At 38.5% G+C, this 16693-nt stretch overlaps 3 protein-coding genes across 5 annotated transcripts; 2 read left to right on the forward strand and 1 right to left on the reverse strand.

Moving 5' to 3' along the window:
- Positions 1 to 348: 348 nt before the first annotated feature.
- Positions 349 to 3670, reverse strand: LOC658664 (proclotting enzyme). Its single transcript, XM_965028.5, has 6 exons — positions 3565 to 3670; positions 2505 to 2955; positions 2107 to 2384; positions 1202 to 1394; positions 738 to 1155; positions 349 to 636 (listed from the first exon to the last, which is right to left on the reverse strand). Exons 1-6 carry the CDS (start codon positions 3599 to 3601, stop codon positions 478 to 480), a joined length of 1536 nt encoding a protein of 511 aa, XP_970121.4. The 5' UTR covers positions 3602 to 3670; the 3' UTR covers positions 349 to 477.
- Positions 3671 to 4990: 1320 nt separating this feature from the next.
- Positions 4991 to 7342, forward strand: FeCH (Ferrochelatase). Of its 2 annotated transcripts, none has more exons than XM_064359283.1 (7): positions 4991 to 5208; positions 5255 to 5429; positions 5474 to 5695; positions 5746 to 5847; positions 5900 to 6065; positions 6110 to 6382; positions 7110 to 7342. In XM_064359283.1, the coding sequence occupies exons 1-7, from the start codon at positions 5178 to 5180 to the stop codon at positions 7140 to 7142; spliced, it is 1002 nt and encodes a 333-aa protein (XP_064215353.1). In that variant the 5' UTR covers positions 4991 to 5177; the 3' UTR covers positions 7143 to 7342. The 2 variants fall into 2 exon arrangements, with proteins under 2 accessions (XP_064215353.1, XP_008193416.1); XM_008195194.3 differs by having other exon boundaries at positions 4993 to 5208; positions 7124 to 7342.
- Positions 7343 to 7744: 402 nt separating this feature from the next.
- On the forward strand, positions 7745 to 16219 carry Invadolysin (invadolysin). 2 transcript variants are annotated; one of them, XM_965153.5, is made up of 13 exons: positions 7745 to 7969; positions 11948 to 12045; positions 12154 to 12184; positions 12275 to 12357; positions 13925 to 14218; positions 14266 to 14469; positions 14515 to 14740; positions 14786 to 14973; positions 15029 to 15161; positions 15208 to 15367; positions 15419 to 15585; positions 15634 to 15753; positions 15799 to 16219. In XM_965153.5, exons 1-13 carry the CDS (start codon positions 7847 to 7849, stop codon positions 15967 to 15969), a joined length of 1998 nt encoding a protein of 665 aa, XP_970246.2. In that variant the 5' UTR covers positions 7745 to 7846; the 3' UTR covers positions 15970 to 16219. The 2 variants fall into 2 exon arrangements, with proteins under 2 accessions (XP_970246.2, XP_015836361.1); XM_015980875.2 differs by lacking the exon at positions 7745 to 7969 and adding an exon at positions 8046 to 8064.
- The last annotated feature ends 474 nt before the right edge of the window (positions 16220 to 16693 follow it).

Here is a 16693-nt window from a genome sequence, read left to right on the forward strand (position 1 = left end):
AAACATGATTATAACATGGTATTTTGTATAAAATTTAAAATGCATGTGCAAGAAAATATAGAAAAATAAAAACCTATATATTTCATTATTTATTTTCAACACAGAGTTTTAACAACTTTTCATATACATATTATTTAAAACTTGAGAAGGTACATTAGTAAATGTTTCTGAGTAATGTAATGCAAGTCTTAACGCTTTAATTTTAAAATGCATTTTCCGTAACATCCTCTTCTCTCCAGGAAAAATTTTAGGTGAAATAAATATGATAATGTGCATGCTCTGTTTATTTACTTCGATTTTTAAGAGTCTAGGTGATTTTTGTTGGTGGGTTAGAAAGGAAAAGCCAGCTTGTTGTGTATAAAAATGTATTATCACAAAGTTTGATTAAAATAAATAGTCTTAGCAGTTATTAAGTAATTATTAAACTTGGTCACTGTTGACATCACGCGCTAATTGAGCGAGTAAGTTTCATAGCGTCTATGTCTTGGTATTTTCCTTAATCCATTCGAGGTAATTGGTGATCCTGGTGTAGACTCCAGGATAGCCGGGTTCCCCGCACTTGTTTCCGAAGGACACCACACCGACTTGAATCCAGCGCGTGTCCCAGTGGATCATCAAGGGCCCACCTGAATCTCCCTGGAATTGAGGCAGGTTATGCAACAAACAATACACTCCGCCGCCGATGTCTAAACAATTGAAAGTTGCGGCAAGATAATCGGCAATCGATTCGATTTTACCTGGCAAGCGTCCGTCCCGCCTTCCGAGTAGCCTGCACAGATAAAATTATCGGTGATTGGCTGAAAATAGGCCTGATTGCAATCCTCGTTCCTCCAAATCGGCAAGACGGCTTGCCTCTGCACCGTGCTTTCTTTCCCCCCGTAGAAAGTGGTGCCCCAGCCCACGACCGTGGTTTTCCTCCCTGCGAATTTCTCATTCCGTAATTCGGGAGGCGGCAAGCAAAGTGGAATAACATATTTCGATTTCCTTGCCGGTTTATCCAAAACCAATACTGCAATATCATTATAAAAGCCAACACGACTAAATTGAGGATGCGCTCTTATTTCTGATACTTTAAACGTAATAGGACTCGAGGGCTCATCGTTTCTTTTCAAATCAATATCGCCCAATCTTACGGTGAATTGTTTTGCTGCAAATCTAATTCGATTTAATTAAAGATAAGCGCACGGCTTGAATTTCTTACGGTCGCTGGCGCGAATCTCTCGTGCAATGAGCGGCCGTTAGAACATGTTTTGCCGTAATTAGAGAGCCGCCGCACCAAAATTCCGTACGCCGAGACCCGTGCAGGAAAATTGCCGCCATCCAGGGCCACCGCCCCGGCAAGGCCTCCTCGCCTCCGACCACCCGGTATTTAGCCGACTCGGGCTGACCACAATCTGCGTAAAGAATTGGTGAAAATAATAAACTCTACGTAAACTGATTTTTTTAGTATTTAGTTTGGAATCATCATCAAATTTTTCAATTTCATAATTATATTATTTTGCATATAAAGATTTAAAAAAATAATTAATTAGAAGGGTCAAAATTGCAGTGTTCGCCAACTGTTAATTTTGATTTAAAAAAAACTGTGTTTTCGTCAAAATAATCAAATCATTTCAAAAATTAAGCAGAATCGACCATTTTATTTGCATCTAAGGCGAAATCCTATTCTGTGGGAAAGACCGGCCCTACAACCGGTTTCACTGCCTCATTTGTCGCAGGGATGAGTAATTGACCAATAAAAATATAAAAATCACCTCCTACTTGTTTATCAAGTGCACAAAAAATTCCAAGACGATTGAAGCGTTCGTCATTGGAAATGGGTGGGAGATTGCACTCCCAACTGTAAAACGGACCAATCATACGGCGATTAAAACTGAGCAAAAAACTGTTGTTTGATTATTTTGTAAATGTCGGCCAAACCATCTCGAATTTCACTGTTTTCTACGAAAATTCAAGTTTTCTGTTACACTTGGGTTCAAAAATCGTGGATAAATTGTGGATCACAATTCACAAAACTGGGTCAAAATTTTATTATCCTTTTAGTTATTTTATTAACTTGGGCATTTGAAAAAGCAAAAAATTGGCCAAATTATAAACGCGCCTCACCTGACGGGTCCACGATATTGCCCAGAGGGTTTAGACCCAAGTTCGGGATTTCGACTGGTGGCGGTTTGGTTGTTGGAGGCGGTGTGACAACCGGCACAGGTTTGAGTTTCTGTGTTCGTATTGTTGTGACCTGGACCGGTTTTAACGTAACCGATTCAACATTACCGGTCCTGGGACAACAAACGCCAGGCACGAAGAGGCTTTTGAAACACAAGGATTGTCGGAGGTTTCCTAAATTTAGCAATAATTGGGGACAGTCACTCAGATCGTCGCAATATCTGGAAAATTTATCTCTTGAGTAAGAGTTTTGGGAATTTGGCTTTCTCTTGTTTTACAAGCTGTGTCATGGACCAGGTGAAGATTTCCATGACACAGTCAGCAGTGAGTCACTCAGTTACCCCTTTAGTCCTTCCGGAGTCGTGCAGCTTTTGGGGTCTTCGTCTTCCTCTTCTTCGTCGTTTTTGTTGTCAATGACGACAGGTAGTGCCTCTCTGACTAGGGGAGCAATGGAATCAGTCACGTTTCTACCTAACACGTTCTTGCTAATCGTATAAATGGCACTTGGTACTTCGTCTGATAAGGTAGCAGTGTCAGTGGCACCCCTGGTCATATTCACTAAATATCGCCCTACTGTGTTTATCGCACCCAACGTCTCGGTTATCCTGTTTATGGTGTCGGGACCAAAGTGTCGCGTATTTTCGGCACTTTGCTGGCTCTCGACATTGCGCCTCTGTGGCAGTTTTACCCACCGTGGGCTGTCGGTCTCTTCGTCTAGCCACGGCACGTAATACTCTCGTGGACTGTATTCATGAGAGAAATGGAACAAAAAACAGACAAGGAAAATGTTTCCTGTAACAATACAACACAATTAGCTCCAATATGTAAATAAGTGAAAGAAAGCAAATAACAATCAACTAGACTTTCTTTAAATGGGCAGAATTTGATTAGGGTTTTATGGTCAAAGTCGAGTCAGCCAGGGAACTCCGATTACGTCAAAGCGGATGCGCTACAAGAGGAGAGTTTGGTGAAAGTGAAAACATCAACATTGCTTGAAGCTACCTTGACACTGTACGGACGGTACGGGACATTAATACAAAGATTAGTTATGCAATTTGGCTTAAACATCAACTGACTGGTGCAGAACGACCCATTTAGCAGCCTTGCAGTGTAGTTTTACCAAGACAATGAGAAAGTCGGTATCAAGTCGTTAAATTTGATGCAAACTCCACATTCACTCATTTATTTTACGCCTCGCATTTTTCGTCACCACCACGTGCACGCAGCCAATCCTTGACTCATTTTACAATTATTGTCACGAAATCGGCAAAATACACGGTCATGGCATACTTTTTTCCCGTGGGAGTCGGTAGGAAGTGTAGCAGAATTAGTCTCAAAAATAATTCTCGCATTTTCGCACACAAAAAACTATTTTTTTATTTGGAAAAATAAAGCACTTGCCGATTGGTATAATCCATAAATGCATCCTGAAGTGCATTGAGTATGTTAGCACTAGCGCACCATGCACAACACTTAACTGAAAGTCAACGTTTGACCCAAATTTACTTTGAAGACCAGCCGAAGAAAGTGACGGTAATCCTCCCTTCTTTCTTTCAATTTCTCCCACTTGCATCTGACATTGCTTTTTACTTTCGTTAAAAAGAATTTCACTTATTCTCAGCTTGTTTACCACACAAAGCGCTTAAAGAAGACAATTGCGCGCATTTTACCAAATTATTCTTTTAAATAAGGTTGATTAGCTATGCATTTTTTGAAGTGCATAAACTAATTCACATAGCTTTAGTTTTGAAAAAATAATTAGTCTTTAATTGAATTTCAGGGGCAAAACAAAAAGATTTTTAATTGTTTTGAAGCTGCTTTAGCTTTTAAATATTAAATAAATTGTTTTTTGCATAGGGATAGGACATCTGCTTTTGCTACTACATATTTGTAGCAAGACATTAAAAAGAAATAAAAAATAAAACCATTAAAAAATCTATATTTGCATAAATCTTACAACAAGCGACGTTTATCAATATTATACAAAATAAATAATACACCATACTCAAACTATTAAATTTAACACCTCAGGAGATAAATAGAAAAAATGCACCTACCTTCATATGGCTTCTGCGTTGGCTACTGTTTGTAGCAAAACAATAAAAAAAAATTAAAAACAAAACCAATAAAAAATCTTTATTTGCATAAAAGTTACAAGCGACTTTTATCAATATTATACAAAATAAAGAATACACAATATGTTTTATTATATGGCACTCAAACTATTAAATTCAAGACGCACAAGATAAATAGAAAAAAAATGCACCTACCTTCATATGGCTTCTGCGTTGGCTACTGTTTGTAGCAAGACATTAAAAATAAATTAAAAACAACACCAATAAAATATCATTATTTGCATGAAAGTTACAACAAGCGACTTTTATCAATATTATACAAAATAAAGAATACACAATAAAATCAAAATTTTGCAGGAAAGCCATAATGCAGAAAAAACACTATGCTTATGACGCAAAATTCGGAATTTGATTCTTCACAAAATTTATTAATCAAACAAATCGTGGTTAAGAAATAAAAATGACTTTAGTTCAGTATTAGGTATACGAATTATAACCTGAATTATTTTGACGCAACAGCGTCATGCTACTTGAAACTGTATTATTTTTTGCTGTTCTGTTTTAAATGTATCTATTTATGAATGTTTCTACTGTTTTTAGATTTGTCCGATTCTGCCAGTGTATGTTTCTGGAGATGTACTGTGCTATCAGCTATCACTTAACTATTTTCTGTTGATGACAAATTCTAGACGTAGACGTCCCCATTTTTTGTCCCCTACCATAGAAACCCAAAAAATAGATTACCCAAAACAACATCGTTCCTGATAAGAATTATTATCATTTCGTGCACACAACAGATACGAGCCCTAAAATCACTTTTGCGACAGACTGTATTTATTGACTGCTCAACTGATTAAATACATTATTCTATGTTTTGTTATTTGTGGACGCTTCCTGACAGTTTTGAAAATCATCCCAACTTTCAAAACCCACAAAATCATGTTTTCCCTCCGTTGCATTTCTTCTAAAGGCAAGTTCAATAAATTCCTTGCAAAAATAACGAGTTTAGTCAACAGGCCAGTATTTCGTCAAGGAGTTGAGGTTATGTCAGACCCGACACAGCTCAAACAAACCCAAAACCGGGATTGTTTTACTAAACATGGGAGGCCCCCAGAAGATCGAGCATGTGCACGATTACTTGAACCAGATAATGACGGACCGTGACATGATCCAGCTGCCTTTTGCGCAAGAGTATGCCCCGGAATGTTAAGCGTTTTTATTTGGTTGTTTTGCAGCCACTTGGGGCCCTGGATTGCCAAGCGCCGCACCCCAGAAGTGCAGAAAAAGTACCAAGAGATAGGGGGCGGCTCCCCGATTTTGAAATGGACAAACACGCAGGGAGAGTTGTTGTGCAAGAGGCTGGACCACGTCTCGCCCAACACAGCCCCCCACAAACACTACGTGGCGTTCAGATACGTCCCGCCGTACACTAAAGACGCATTTGAAGAGTTGGAGAGGCAAATTGAGTTTTTGTATTTTTTTTTGGAAATTTTTATGGAGGTTTTAGGGATAATGTTGCACGTGCTGTCATTTTTTCACAGTACCCCCAGTACAGTTGTGCCACCAGTGGCTCAAGTTTTAACGCGATTTACACACATTTTAAGGACAGGTAGGCTCGGTTTCCCACATTAAAATTCGGTGTTTCAGTCAGAAAATTGCAGGAATTTGCCAAACGGTTTGAGACTTAGTGTAATTGACAGGTGGCCCACACACCCATTGTTAGTCAAATGTTTTGCCGATTTGATTAGGAAAGAGCTTGCTCAAATTAATAAAGAGAAGCGGAACAATGTTATAATATTGTTTTCAGCTCATTCTTTGCCGCTCAAGGTGAGTTTTGTTTGCGTAACTTGAGAACCAATTAATTTATGTAGACTGTAAATCGCGGCGATTCGTATCCGAGCGAAGTGGGGGCTACTGTCCAATTAGTGATGGAAGAACTGGGCTTTTGCAACCCTTATCAGTTGGTCTGGCAGTCAAAAGTGGGGCCCTTGCCCTGGCTAGGCCCTTTTACCGACGAGGCCATTAAAGACTACGTCAAGAAAGGGAAGAAAAACTTTGTTATTGTCCCCATTGCTTTTGTCAATGAACACATTGAAACGCTGCATGAGCTTGACATAGAATATTGCAAAGAATTAGCGCATGAGGTAAGTGTGACAATATTAAACCAAACTTCAGATCCATGAAATAAGCCCACGGAATTATGGAAGCCAATAAAAATGTTTTACAATACATTTTTGCTGTAATCCTTTTCAAGAATGTACCTGTATTTGTCCAATGTCCAGTAAAAAGCTGCGCTGAATTAACTTACATTCTCACCGTTTTATAAGATATGATCGTTTTTTTGCTTTGCTTTAATATTTTAGGAATATTTTTTACAACGGCTAAAATCATTGCTGTGTTCTTTTTGTCTTGTTTATTTTCAACTCGTTTCATGATGTTTTCTTTACTTATCTGAAAATCAAATGCATGCCTTGTTTACTATTTGTCAGTTAATTAAAATCGTTCCGTATTTTTTGTAAGATATTGAATGAAAGTTTTACTGTCGGTACGTTAAATTTGTTCAAAAAAATTCTTGTTACAATGCAAATTTAAATATTTTTTAAATAGAACACTCTATATTTTGTGCATTTTTGAACATACGAGTGAGTTTAAGGTAACGCAAAAAATTTATTGTTATTATATTTTTGCAAAATAAGCGCAAAAAACAATCATCTTTTAAAAATAAAGCAAAAACAAAAAGACAGCTTTTTATGTATACTTATCAATACATTTTTGCCTTTTTTACGATTTTTTTAAACTTATCATTTCATTTTTTTATTGTTTTACTGTGCGTTTTATTATGTGTGGGCTTTTTTCTGGCCACCTCTTTAGCCATGCCCTTCTAGGTGGGAGTTGAAGAAATAAGAAGGGTTCCGGCACCAAATGACCACCCCCTGTTCATTGAAGCCTTGACCAGTATTGTGCACAACCACCTCCAGAACAAAGTAACGGTTGGGGAGAAATTTCTAAACCGGTGCCCCCATTGCACCAACGCGAATTGTTACCACAGCAAGAAGTGGTTTTCGGAAGTGTGTAACCATTAAACCATTAAACGTTTATCAATCGATTGTGTTTTACTGGTTGCCTGACCCACCCGTTAATTGTTCCAATTTCTTCACACACTTTTCTTTTATTAGCCTTTTCCGTGCATATTTACGCGAAATAATTTAATTATAATTACAACTGAAAGCCATGGGAACGTAGATATGAACTTTCGCATTGTAATTGTAATAAAAACTGAGGCGCGTTGCTTTCTTCCAATTTCAAAATCATGGTTTTTGATTAAATGTGTCAGAACAATTCAATTAAACGGCTCGGTTGGCGCGGTTTGAGCCGAATTGTGCCCCATTTCCATCACTTGGCGTTTGATTGAGTGCCCCCTTGACTGGGATTATTCTAATTTTGGGCAAAATTCAATCAGTGGATGGGGGCGTCTGCGCGTTTCTGGCCGGCTATAACTTTGAAATCGCAGCGTTTCATTTGTGCAGTCGTTCCAGCAGATGTTGCGCGAGGTAGTATAGCTAACCTCAAACGCGAATGTTTATATTTTTAAATTTGATTTCGTAAAAATGGTGGCTGGAGTTAAATGGAAGGACGCTTTTTGTGTTATTCTAGTGACAGTTTCATTCAAATCTTGGGATAATTTCGTGTATGGACAAATTTGTAATCATGTGCATCCCAAACACGACGAGGTTAGTCGGCTCTATTTACTCTACGGACTGTTTAATTCCCGGAACTATTTGTTTGGGTTTTTTACACGCGTTGTTGTATTAGCAGACATAGATAGGTAAATGTTTGTTGATAAACAGCAATTAAAAGTGAATTCAGCCCGAGCGCTCTTTTTCGATTTGTTCCGTTATCAGTCAGTAGGCTTTGACCGGTTTTTCCCCGCCGTTGCACAGCCTACTGACTCCAAATTTCACTTTTACCACTTGGGCACATGCCAAATGCCCCAAAATTGGTTAGATAACACGAATTAATCAAGTTTTTAATTCACCGATATTATATAACAATCGGTTCTCAAACATGTATGACAACGTGATTGTATATTTTTATTAGAACTGGAACAGGTTGTTTCATTAATTGTTTATATTGTAAGGTCACTGAGGTGAGAGAAATCTCAATCTTTAACCGCGACACAAATTCTTTTGTACCAAAATATTAGTTTTATGTAAAAAACTATTGGGAAACGTAATTATTCACTGTGAGGCTGGCTTTCGAAATTGAGCTTCGGCGCCAGAACTAAATCAATCCCCAGAATAACAAAATGAAAAAGCAAACGCCAAGTCGTTCCAATTTATTTATTCAAATTGTCAACTTCCCACAACAAATTTCCTTCCTTTCACACAATGTCAAACGTATTTTTTAAAATTAAAAGTCATAAATATATTTTTTACAATTCTTTATTTTCCTCCATTCATTCTTATTTTCTTGATTATTATTATTATTATTAATTGAATAAACATTTTTTGCGATTCTTTGTGTCCATTAATGAAATTTGGAGAATAATGAGTAAAAGATATCGGCAAGATTTGAAAGGCGCAGGGCGCCACCTAAGTGTCAGAGTACACCTTTGAAATTGATCCCCGTAGTAACTCAAATAAAAGCGAAAAATTCGCGAAGTTATTTAAAGTTTGAGTTTTTTAATTAACCTGAACCATTTCGCCCAGCTCGTTACGAAGTCTTCCAAGTTCAAAGCTGAAACTCTAAAATTCGAATTTAACAAGGTTGCTGAAATCTCCGCATTGTATTGTATTCTTGTTGTGAGGAATTTTATGCAATATTGCACTTCACAATTCTGAAATTGCATAAATGCTATGGACGTCGACATGCAGCTTGAATCAAAATGATATTCGGGCATTGAGCACCGAAATTGGATCACTTCCTTTATTAATTTGGAAATGGTAATTGCCTAATTCCGGTGGCAGTGTTATGATTCTTGTATTTCTCAATCGTAAGGAATGTCGTAATATTTGCGGATATGCCAAGATGTTCGGTTGTAAATCATAAATAGTTGTGATTGTAAAAAATTTGATGATTAGTTAAAATGCCAATGTTATCTCGCGATTTTGCCCTACGTTCGTCATCGATGAAATTAGCGTTCGTTCCTAATTAATTTGATTAGTGGAATCGGTGTATTGTTTTTACGTCGATTTCCTAACAAGCGCGTTAAATCGTGCTCAATTGCTTAATGAGTTCAATTTTGGGGCATCCACAGAAAAACTAGAGCTTTGCGTGTCCGTAAAGATTTTTTCTGTATAAATAAAAGAGTGAAGCCTTGTCTGTTTACTACTTGGAAATTGTTTATCCCAGTCTCAGACTTTTAAAAAGGAAGCTTTTCATACTGCGTTAATTAATTAGCGGGGCTTTTTCGGCCGAAATCCACGAGTAAATGTTGTTCTTTACGTCTTATGTAACTCACTTAACAGTTTGTTATTGTGCTAGAAATCTATAACCGGTCCTGAGACTTCTTTGTCAGTCCGGTGTTAAAAATTTGTGTTTTATGTTACGTAATTGGCGAGCCACTTCCGTATTGTAGAAAGCTAATGACTTTTTGGTCAAATCGTAAGAAAAGGCTGGGGAACCAAGCGAGTATTGTTAATCGGTTTATTATGGAAATACGTTCGAAACAATACAGTAATTAAGTAAATTTATATTTAAATGGCGCGTTTAAAGCAAGTAGTATGGGAAAAGTAACACGGACAGCTCAATTAAGATGAAAGTTTTTCAAATAATACAGATCCGAATTATGGCAAACATCTCGTTCATCTCAAAGTTCCAGGCGAGATTAACAAGAGTTTTCAAATCAGAGAAAACAAATAGCACACATGGCAGATTATTTGTCCAACAAAGCAAACACTTTCCCAAAATTTTGGTCTTGCGACAATTGTAATGTGTTTTTCGCATTGAGCGGCCAGCAATGGACATTAATGCGTGACCATTTTTAGCACCAGACCTGATTAGCTCCGAAAGTAATTTTCAGTTAAAAGCTACTCTCATTGTCAGATTGTTTGCACAATCTGTCGCTTTCATCACCTCATAGAGACGCTTTTAGTTGGCGTGAATTTTTAATATTAATATTCTCTTGTGGCGGAAGTAAACCGGAAAGTTGGCTGCAGTTGGCTTCTTTGAAAAAATTTAATCAAAAGTCGTCATTACGGTCACGCAGCGCAATTTCGAAAAGTCATGCCATACTCCATATATCTAATTATTTGAAATATATGAGGGAAAATTGTATTTTGCACGTTTGTTGCCGATCTGGGTTAGTTAGTGTGGTTATTAGTTTCTCAACTTTTTGCTTGTAAAATTCGAACTTTTACTTTTTTGCCAAAACCACCGTTTACAAATTTAATTAGCGATAATGAGTCGGTAAATACGTCGAAATTAATTCGCCTGGATGAAGATTCATCACTTACAAAGGCGCTGAAGTAATCATTTTCTCGTCGTTTACAAAGCTGCTCTTTTTGTAGTCGCTTCCTCACAGTAATTAAATATTAGTCCGAGACATTCTTATTTGCCGAAGTTCCACCGCTTCGTATCAATTACACGCGTTCTAAATTCGACGTGAAAGATAGGCGCTCGAGTGGATCCGTGCGGCTCACCACTTTTGCAATAATTAAATTAAAACAGTTGACATCGAGATATTGAGCAACCTTTTGACTAAAACACGCCAAGGGACGAAAAATCAGTATCCATTGGTTACCAAATTTAATTAATCGCAATTGTGCTGTGTACAATTCGGTGCATATTTCACTATTAATAATAATATTACAAGTGATTCAAGGTCGGGTTAATCAATATTGCAAAGACCGACTGGTTTCTACCGTTTGACAAGCGGTCGCGACTCAAAAATATCTCAACAATTGCATAATTTGAGCATTGTTATTACGGACACGGTGGACTTTCTTCGCAGGTGGGCAAAGTGTGTTAGTGTGATACCGGCCTTATTCATATTCAATTGGGCATTTGAAATTTGAAAAAGTGTGCAAGCGTAGCAGCTTGCATAATTGATATCAACGACGTTATACAACGTCCTAATGAGGATGAGCCAAGTTGTAGAAAACAATTTTATCAATTGAGGGCCGCCATGATAAACTTCACTTAAACCTAATGACGTACAACAATCGTTGATTGTTGATTGCCGTCCCTAATTTTATTGTTACTTCGCTTATAATTAATGCGGCGTTGGAAGTGAAAGGAAAGAGGGAAGATCTGTGAGGTTACCGATGATGCCTACGTATTACAGGTGTAATTTTCTCGAAGGTCTGAATATGAATTGCATTGTTATTCATTGACCAGGCATCTGAAACATCCAGGAGTAAACAAATTGGGACAAAGTTGAGTTTTGCATCCGAGATGCGGTAACGGTGTCGTCATCTCCGGGCAGTTATAACTTTTTGATGCTTTGACATTTGGAGTGAATTTATGTAACAGTCTTCTTACCGGAAGATTCACTTGCTACTCGATAATTTGCCAGCGTTGGCGGAAGAGGGAAATCAATGATGGAGATGTATTCCGTTCGAGATAAGAATGTTATAACTTAAACTCGTGACATATCAGACTTGCCTGAAACTCGATTCCTTTGATGCGTTTTTAATTACAATTCTTTGTGAATATCCGCGACACGACTCGCTGTTCTTCCCGGTTTGTTGTAACAGAAGTCTTTTTAGGTGTCTCACACGCACATTGAACCGGCACATGTCATGAAGAAGCGAAGTCCAGACCAGTCTTTGAGAATTCTACTTTATTATGACTCCAGTGTGTACAGGTAAGTCCGTCCAACCGGTTGTGGGCAATTTGCATGCAACTTGTTCTTTTGTCCGTGTTCACTTTCTTCCGAGTCATCGCTTTTCGGCAATTTTATTCTCTGTTACAGACTCGACCGTGAACGGTTCGACTTAATCAATGTAAGTAATTCGTGCGTTCTTTTCGAGAATTGATCGCTCATTCGGTCGCAAATTAACGCATGAATAAATTAATACTATTAATGCTTTCAGGAAACAATTCTGCCGCAAGCTGTCACCTTCTGGGAGAAGGCATTGTTTGTTCGAAGAGTTGAGAGTGTAATACGATTAACCAGGTACACAGAAAATTCGATTTGTTTCTATAAACAGCACAAAAATCTCACTTTTCCTCCACAATCATTACTTGATTTTGGAGATAAAATGTAATTATCAAACCAATTTCTCTCATTCACGGTGCTTTCCCAGCGAATATTCAGGTCTCATCTTCGCAATTATACGTGAGGAAATTGCGAAATACGCACGGTTTTTCAATCGACAAACACGCCTAAAATTAAAAATAAGTGACCGCAAGTTCAAGGAAAATTGAACAAAAGTTATCTAATTTTCTCTTCTTTTTTTTTTTGAACCATCGTATAAATATCACTGCTGCGTTCCTAATTAAAATCGCTTTTCAACAAATAGTGTTTTTTTTAATGCTAAAATTACCTTCTGAGCTGGCAACTAAAAATCTTCTTGCATACTGAAACTTGAAAAAGTCGTTTCCTGCTGTTGCTCTTTAGAGGGCGAAGTTTTTGAGATTTAAATATTTATTTATTTATCCAGTCTTTGATGTTGGTGTTTGTTAACGTTAAAAATATTTATTTAAGCGATCCCTCTTTTTGTAAGTTTAGGAAAAAAACAATTTCTTTGAATAAATACATTCAAATAGAAAAGATTTTCAAGCCGCCGTGCGAATGCACAAATTTGAAACTCAATTTTTAAGAAAAATAATAATCAAAATCGTTTTTTTTAATGGATGTTATTCCTAAGATAAGTCAATACCTCACAGACTAGTTCTTATCTCGTTTTAAATATTTGTAACCGAGTTAACGGGTTAAACAGCTTAACATTTTTAATGGAATACATTACACAATATTTTTTCCATATGAAAAATTACTAAGATATTTATTGAACAAAATTTAAGAAGTAGTGAACTTTATTAAATATTTTGAATTTTTTTTGTCTTTTTCTAGAGCAATTACGATTTTAGTGGAGTGCCTCGAATACGCTGTAAAATTTATTTGTTATCTAACGGGAGTTTTTATGGGGATTACTCTTTGTAAACAGGATATCTGAACAGTGGGTTTAACCTTCATAAATGATTTTTCCTCAGTATTTTTTGGTAAAAATAATCACAAAAATGTGTTTTAATTTGTTTTACAAACTAACACTAACACGCGCATTTTTGTTTTGTTATTTTTTATTGTCCATTACATGTTGTTTAACCATAATCCGTGCTATTGTAAAGGAAAATAACGCATTTTGCAAACACAAAACCTGAGATAACTAACGCTCAAATAATGTTCCCAAGCGATAAATTTTATCGGTAGCGTGTGTGTTGGGGTAGAAGTTTTTAACAAAAGTTATCAAAAAACACCGGTGGCGAATGTTGGGGCTATAATTCTGCCTTTAAAAGCCAAGGACGCCTCTTGTTTGATTCAGAATGAGTTAATAAAAGAGCGAGAAAATACAAGTTGGTGACGGGATGCAAATCCTACCGACTGCGCCAATTAACAAAAGTGAATTTTTTGGCATAATGATTGCGTACTTCCATGACATAATGATTAAAGACGAAAGTACTTTTTGTGAAAATTGGAAAATGTGACTAAAAATTTGTTCGCCACTGAAAGTTCGCATTGTTAGGAAATGCAACAACACGCAGGTGTTCGTGAAGAACTCCCTGACCCACTGCATCGACACTTGCAAGGAGAAGACGATGTGCGGCGAAGTGGTCGTACCTGAGGAGCATTTGGACGCGTGCAGAACCTGCAACGCCACGGGCCAAGACTGTGGGATAGCAAAAGGCTCAAAAGCCGGTGAAGGAATCGAAAATTTCGATTTCGTCTTTTATGTAAGCGCCATGCAGACCGAACGTTGTAACAAGTCATTAACCGTGGCATATGCCGCCCACTGCCAACAAGAGGCAGCTTTGGACAGGTGAGTAGCAACTCCCAGTCACGACCGATGGCAAGTCCGCCTTCCAGGCCGATCGCTGGGCATGCCAACCTCTGCCCAAACAGCATAAGTACCAAGCGGCAAGAGGTCGAAATCTTGCTTTCGACGGTGAAGCACGAGATTTTGCACGCGCTGGGCTTTTCGGTAAGTCTGTACGCGTTCTACCGGGACTCCAAGGGCGAGCCCTTGACGGAGCGCCGGCTGGACACCGGGAAGCCGCCCCTGAACGAGACGTAAGTTGGCCGCTGGTTGGGCGAGGGTTGAGTCGGTTCTTGCAGCTTGCAAACGTACCAATGGAGCGACAAGGTGATTAGGAGTTTCGTGCGGAAAAACTGGCTTGTCAAGTCGGGTGTGATGCGAAGAGAGGTGAATATGATTGTCACGCGAAACGTAGTAAGGGAAGTTCGTGATTACTTCAAATGCGAGGAGCTGGAAGGGGCAGAGCTGGAAGATCAAGGTGAGGAAGGAACGGCGTTGACTCACTGGGAAAAGCGTGTGTTTGAAGTACGTGTCCGGGGCGTGGGTGCTGGTCTTATCGTGCTGTTGTAGAACGAGGCAATGACGGGAACGCACACCCAGAACCCGATCATCTCGCGCATCACTCTGGCCCTGATGGAAGACACCGGGTGGTACCTGGCCAACTACTCGATGGCCGAGCCGATGTCGTGGGGCAAAGGTCTCGGCTGCGACTTCGTCATGAAAAGCTGCAAAGAGTGGATAACAATAAAGTCTTCAAGGTATTGCATGTGGTTAATGGTATGTTTTTGTTGCGAGTTGTAATTTCATGCCCAGAGGAGCCTCGATCCACCCATTCTGCAATAAAGTCAAGCGTGATCCTTTGCAAACGGAATGCACAGATGATCGTACGTCGGTTGCCCTTTGCAACCTGGTCGCTCATGAAACTAAGCTTCCTCAATTATATCAGGTAGCGGAAACACGAGTGCGTCCTCGGTCTAAACAAGCCATTACAGAATTTTGATTACATTAAATACGTCGAGCCGGGGACCGAGGAGTATTACGGCGGGTCGGTCGCTCTGGCCGACTACTGCCCGTACATCCAGGAATTCACCTGGCGCTCAAAGAACGTCATTGTGCGAGGATCGCATTGCCAGTACGCCGAGAATAATCCGAGTTTGTTTTTGTTTGAACTCACTTCGATGTTTGCTTTTTCCTTGTTTTCAGAGCCCGATAAGAATTTCGCTTTAGAGAAATACGGGGAAAACTCGCGTTGCTTTGAACATACTAATCAAATGTGGGAAGAGAGATCATGCGGCCAAATGAGACAATGGCAACATTGGGGCTCGGGTTGCTACGGCTACCGCTGCCAGCACGGACGCCTACATATTTTGGTTTGTTTATTTAACAAATACTTGTGGAAAACTCAGCCAACTTTATAGGTGGATAATTACTCGTACGAGTGCTTCCACCCGAATCAAGAGATCTCGATACGAATCATCAACAACGGATGGCTTCACAAAGGTGCCATAGTCTGCCCACCCTGCCGGGAGCTCTGCGCTGTAAGTCGCGACTTATCACTGACATTTTCTGATTGTTTCGCTTAGCGGGAGTTTGCCCAACGGAACGAAAGTTGCAAGGGAAACGACGAGGCTCCTCCAGCAACGGCGTATCCAAGAGACGAGCTTAAGTGTTCCTCAACCATTCCAAGACTAAGCGGTTCCCTATTGCTCCTAATTCTGTTTTTCTCCACATGTGCCAGAGAACATCTAGTCTAATGTACTTGGAACGTTTTCAAACTTATTTTTCTATGTCCAAATTTGGTATACATTCCAAAATTAAATGAACATGGCTGTGTAAAATTATTTTAATTTAAAACTTTTATTAGACGTACCTACCGTAATAAGTATTTTTACCTTAATATCCTAGTGTATATATTTTCTATCAACGAACATTGTTTTATCAAGCTTTGTATTTATTATTAATGTAGTAATTCTCCAAAAATAATAAAAACATTCTACAAAAGAATCGTGTTTTTGTCTCCACCAAACTGGTCAAGGTTGCTCTTGAGCACTATTTCTTTACGCAAGTAATTGCCAAGCAATAAAAAGATTGAACTCGAGGATAAATCATTCCCTTGAGCATCGCCGTATTTTTATTGATCGCAACACCACAACACGAGAAAATTTCCGATAAAAATTCCATTCCGCGAATCAATTATATTTTCAAATTCAGTAATTCCTACAAAAGTGGATCTAACAAGCATATTGAATTGTGAATTGTGGCTTTCCATACCATGCAAATAATCATAAATATTTGCTCGAATTTGCTACAATGCGACGCGAATACGGAAAGCACTTGTACCTTTTTTGTTGGGGTACATGCACTCGACACCAAAAAACAAAAAATGCAGCGAGTTTTTTATATCATTGAACACACATTTTAAAAAGCCAATTCATTGCTGCCATTCAATAATAGTTTAAGCAGCGCGTCTATATTTGA

Source organism: Tribolium castaneum, chromosome 10, assembly GCF_031307605.1.
Source record: "Tribolium castaneum strain GA2 chromosome 10, icTriCast1.1, whole genome shotgun sequence".
NCBI lineage: Eukaryota > Metazoa > Arthropoda > Insecta > Coleoptera > Tenebrionidae > Tribolium > Tribolium castaneum.

Coding starts and splice junctions, on each gene's coding strand:
- LOC658664 (XM_965028.5), bottom strand. CDS start 3,601: ATGCACTTCAGGATGCATTTATGGATTATACCAATCG. Junction 2,385..2,504: donor ACTCCGGAAGGACTAAAGGG/GTAACTGAGTGA, acceptor TAAATTTTCCAG/ATATTGCGACGATCTGAGTG. Junction 1,156..1,201: donor AGAGATTCGCGCCAGCGACC/GTAAGAAATTCA, acceptor AAATCGAATTAG/ATTTGCAGCAAAACAATTCA.
- FeCH (XM_008195194.3), top strand. CDS start 5,178: ATGTTTTCCCTCCGTTGCATTTCTTCTAAAG. Junction 5,696..5,745: donor GCATTTGAAGAGTTGGAGAG/GCAAATTGAGTT, acceptor TGGAGGTTTTAG/GGATAATGTTGCACGTGCTG. Junction 6,383..7,123: donor GCAAAGAATTAGCGCATGAG/GTAAGTGTGACA, acceptor ATGCCCTTCTAG/GTGGGAGTTGAAGAAATAAG.
- Invadolysin (XM_965153.5), top strand. CDS start 7,847: ATGGTGGCTGGAGTTAAATGGAAGGACGCTTTTTGTGTTATTCTAGTG. Junction 14,470..14,514: donor AAGCCGCCCCTGAACGAGAC/GTAAGTTGGCCG, acceptor CGGTTCTTGCAG/CTTGCAAACGTACCAATGGA. Junction 15,368..15,418: donor GTACGCCGAGAATAATCCGA/GTTTGTTTTTGT, acceptor CCTTGTTTTCAG/AGCCCGATAAGAATTTCGCT.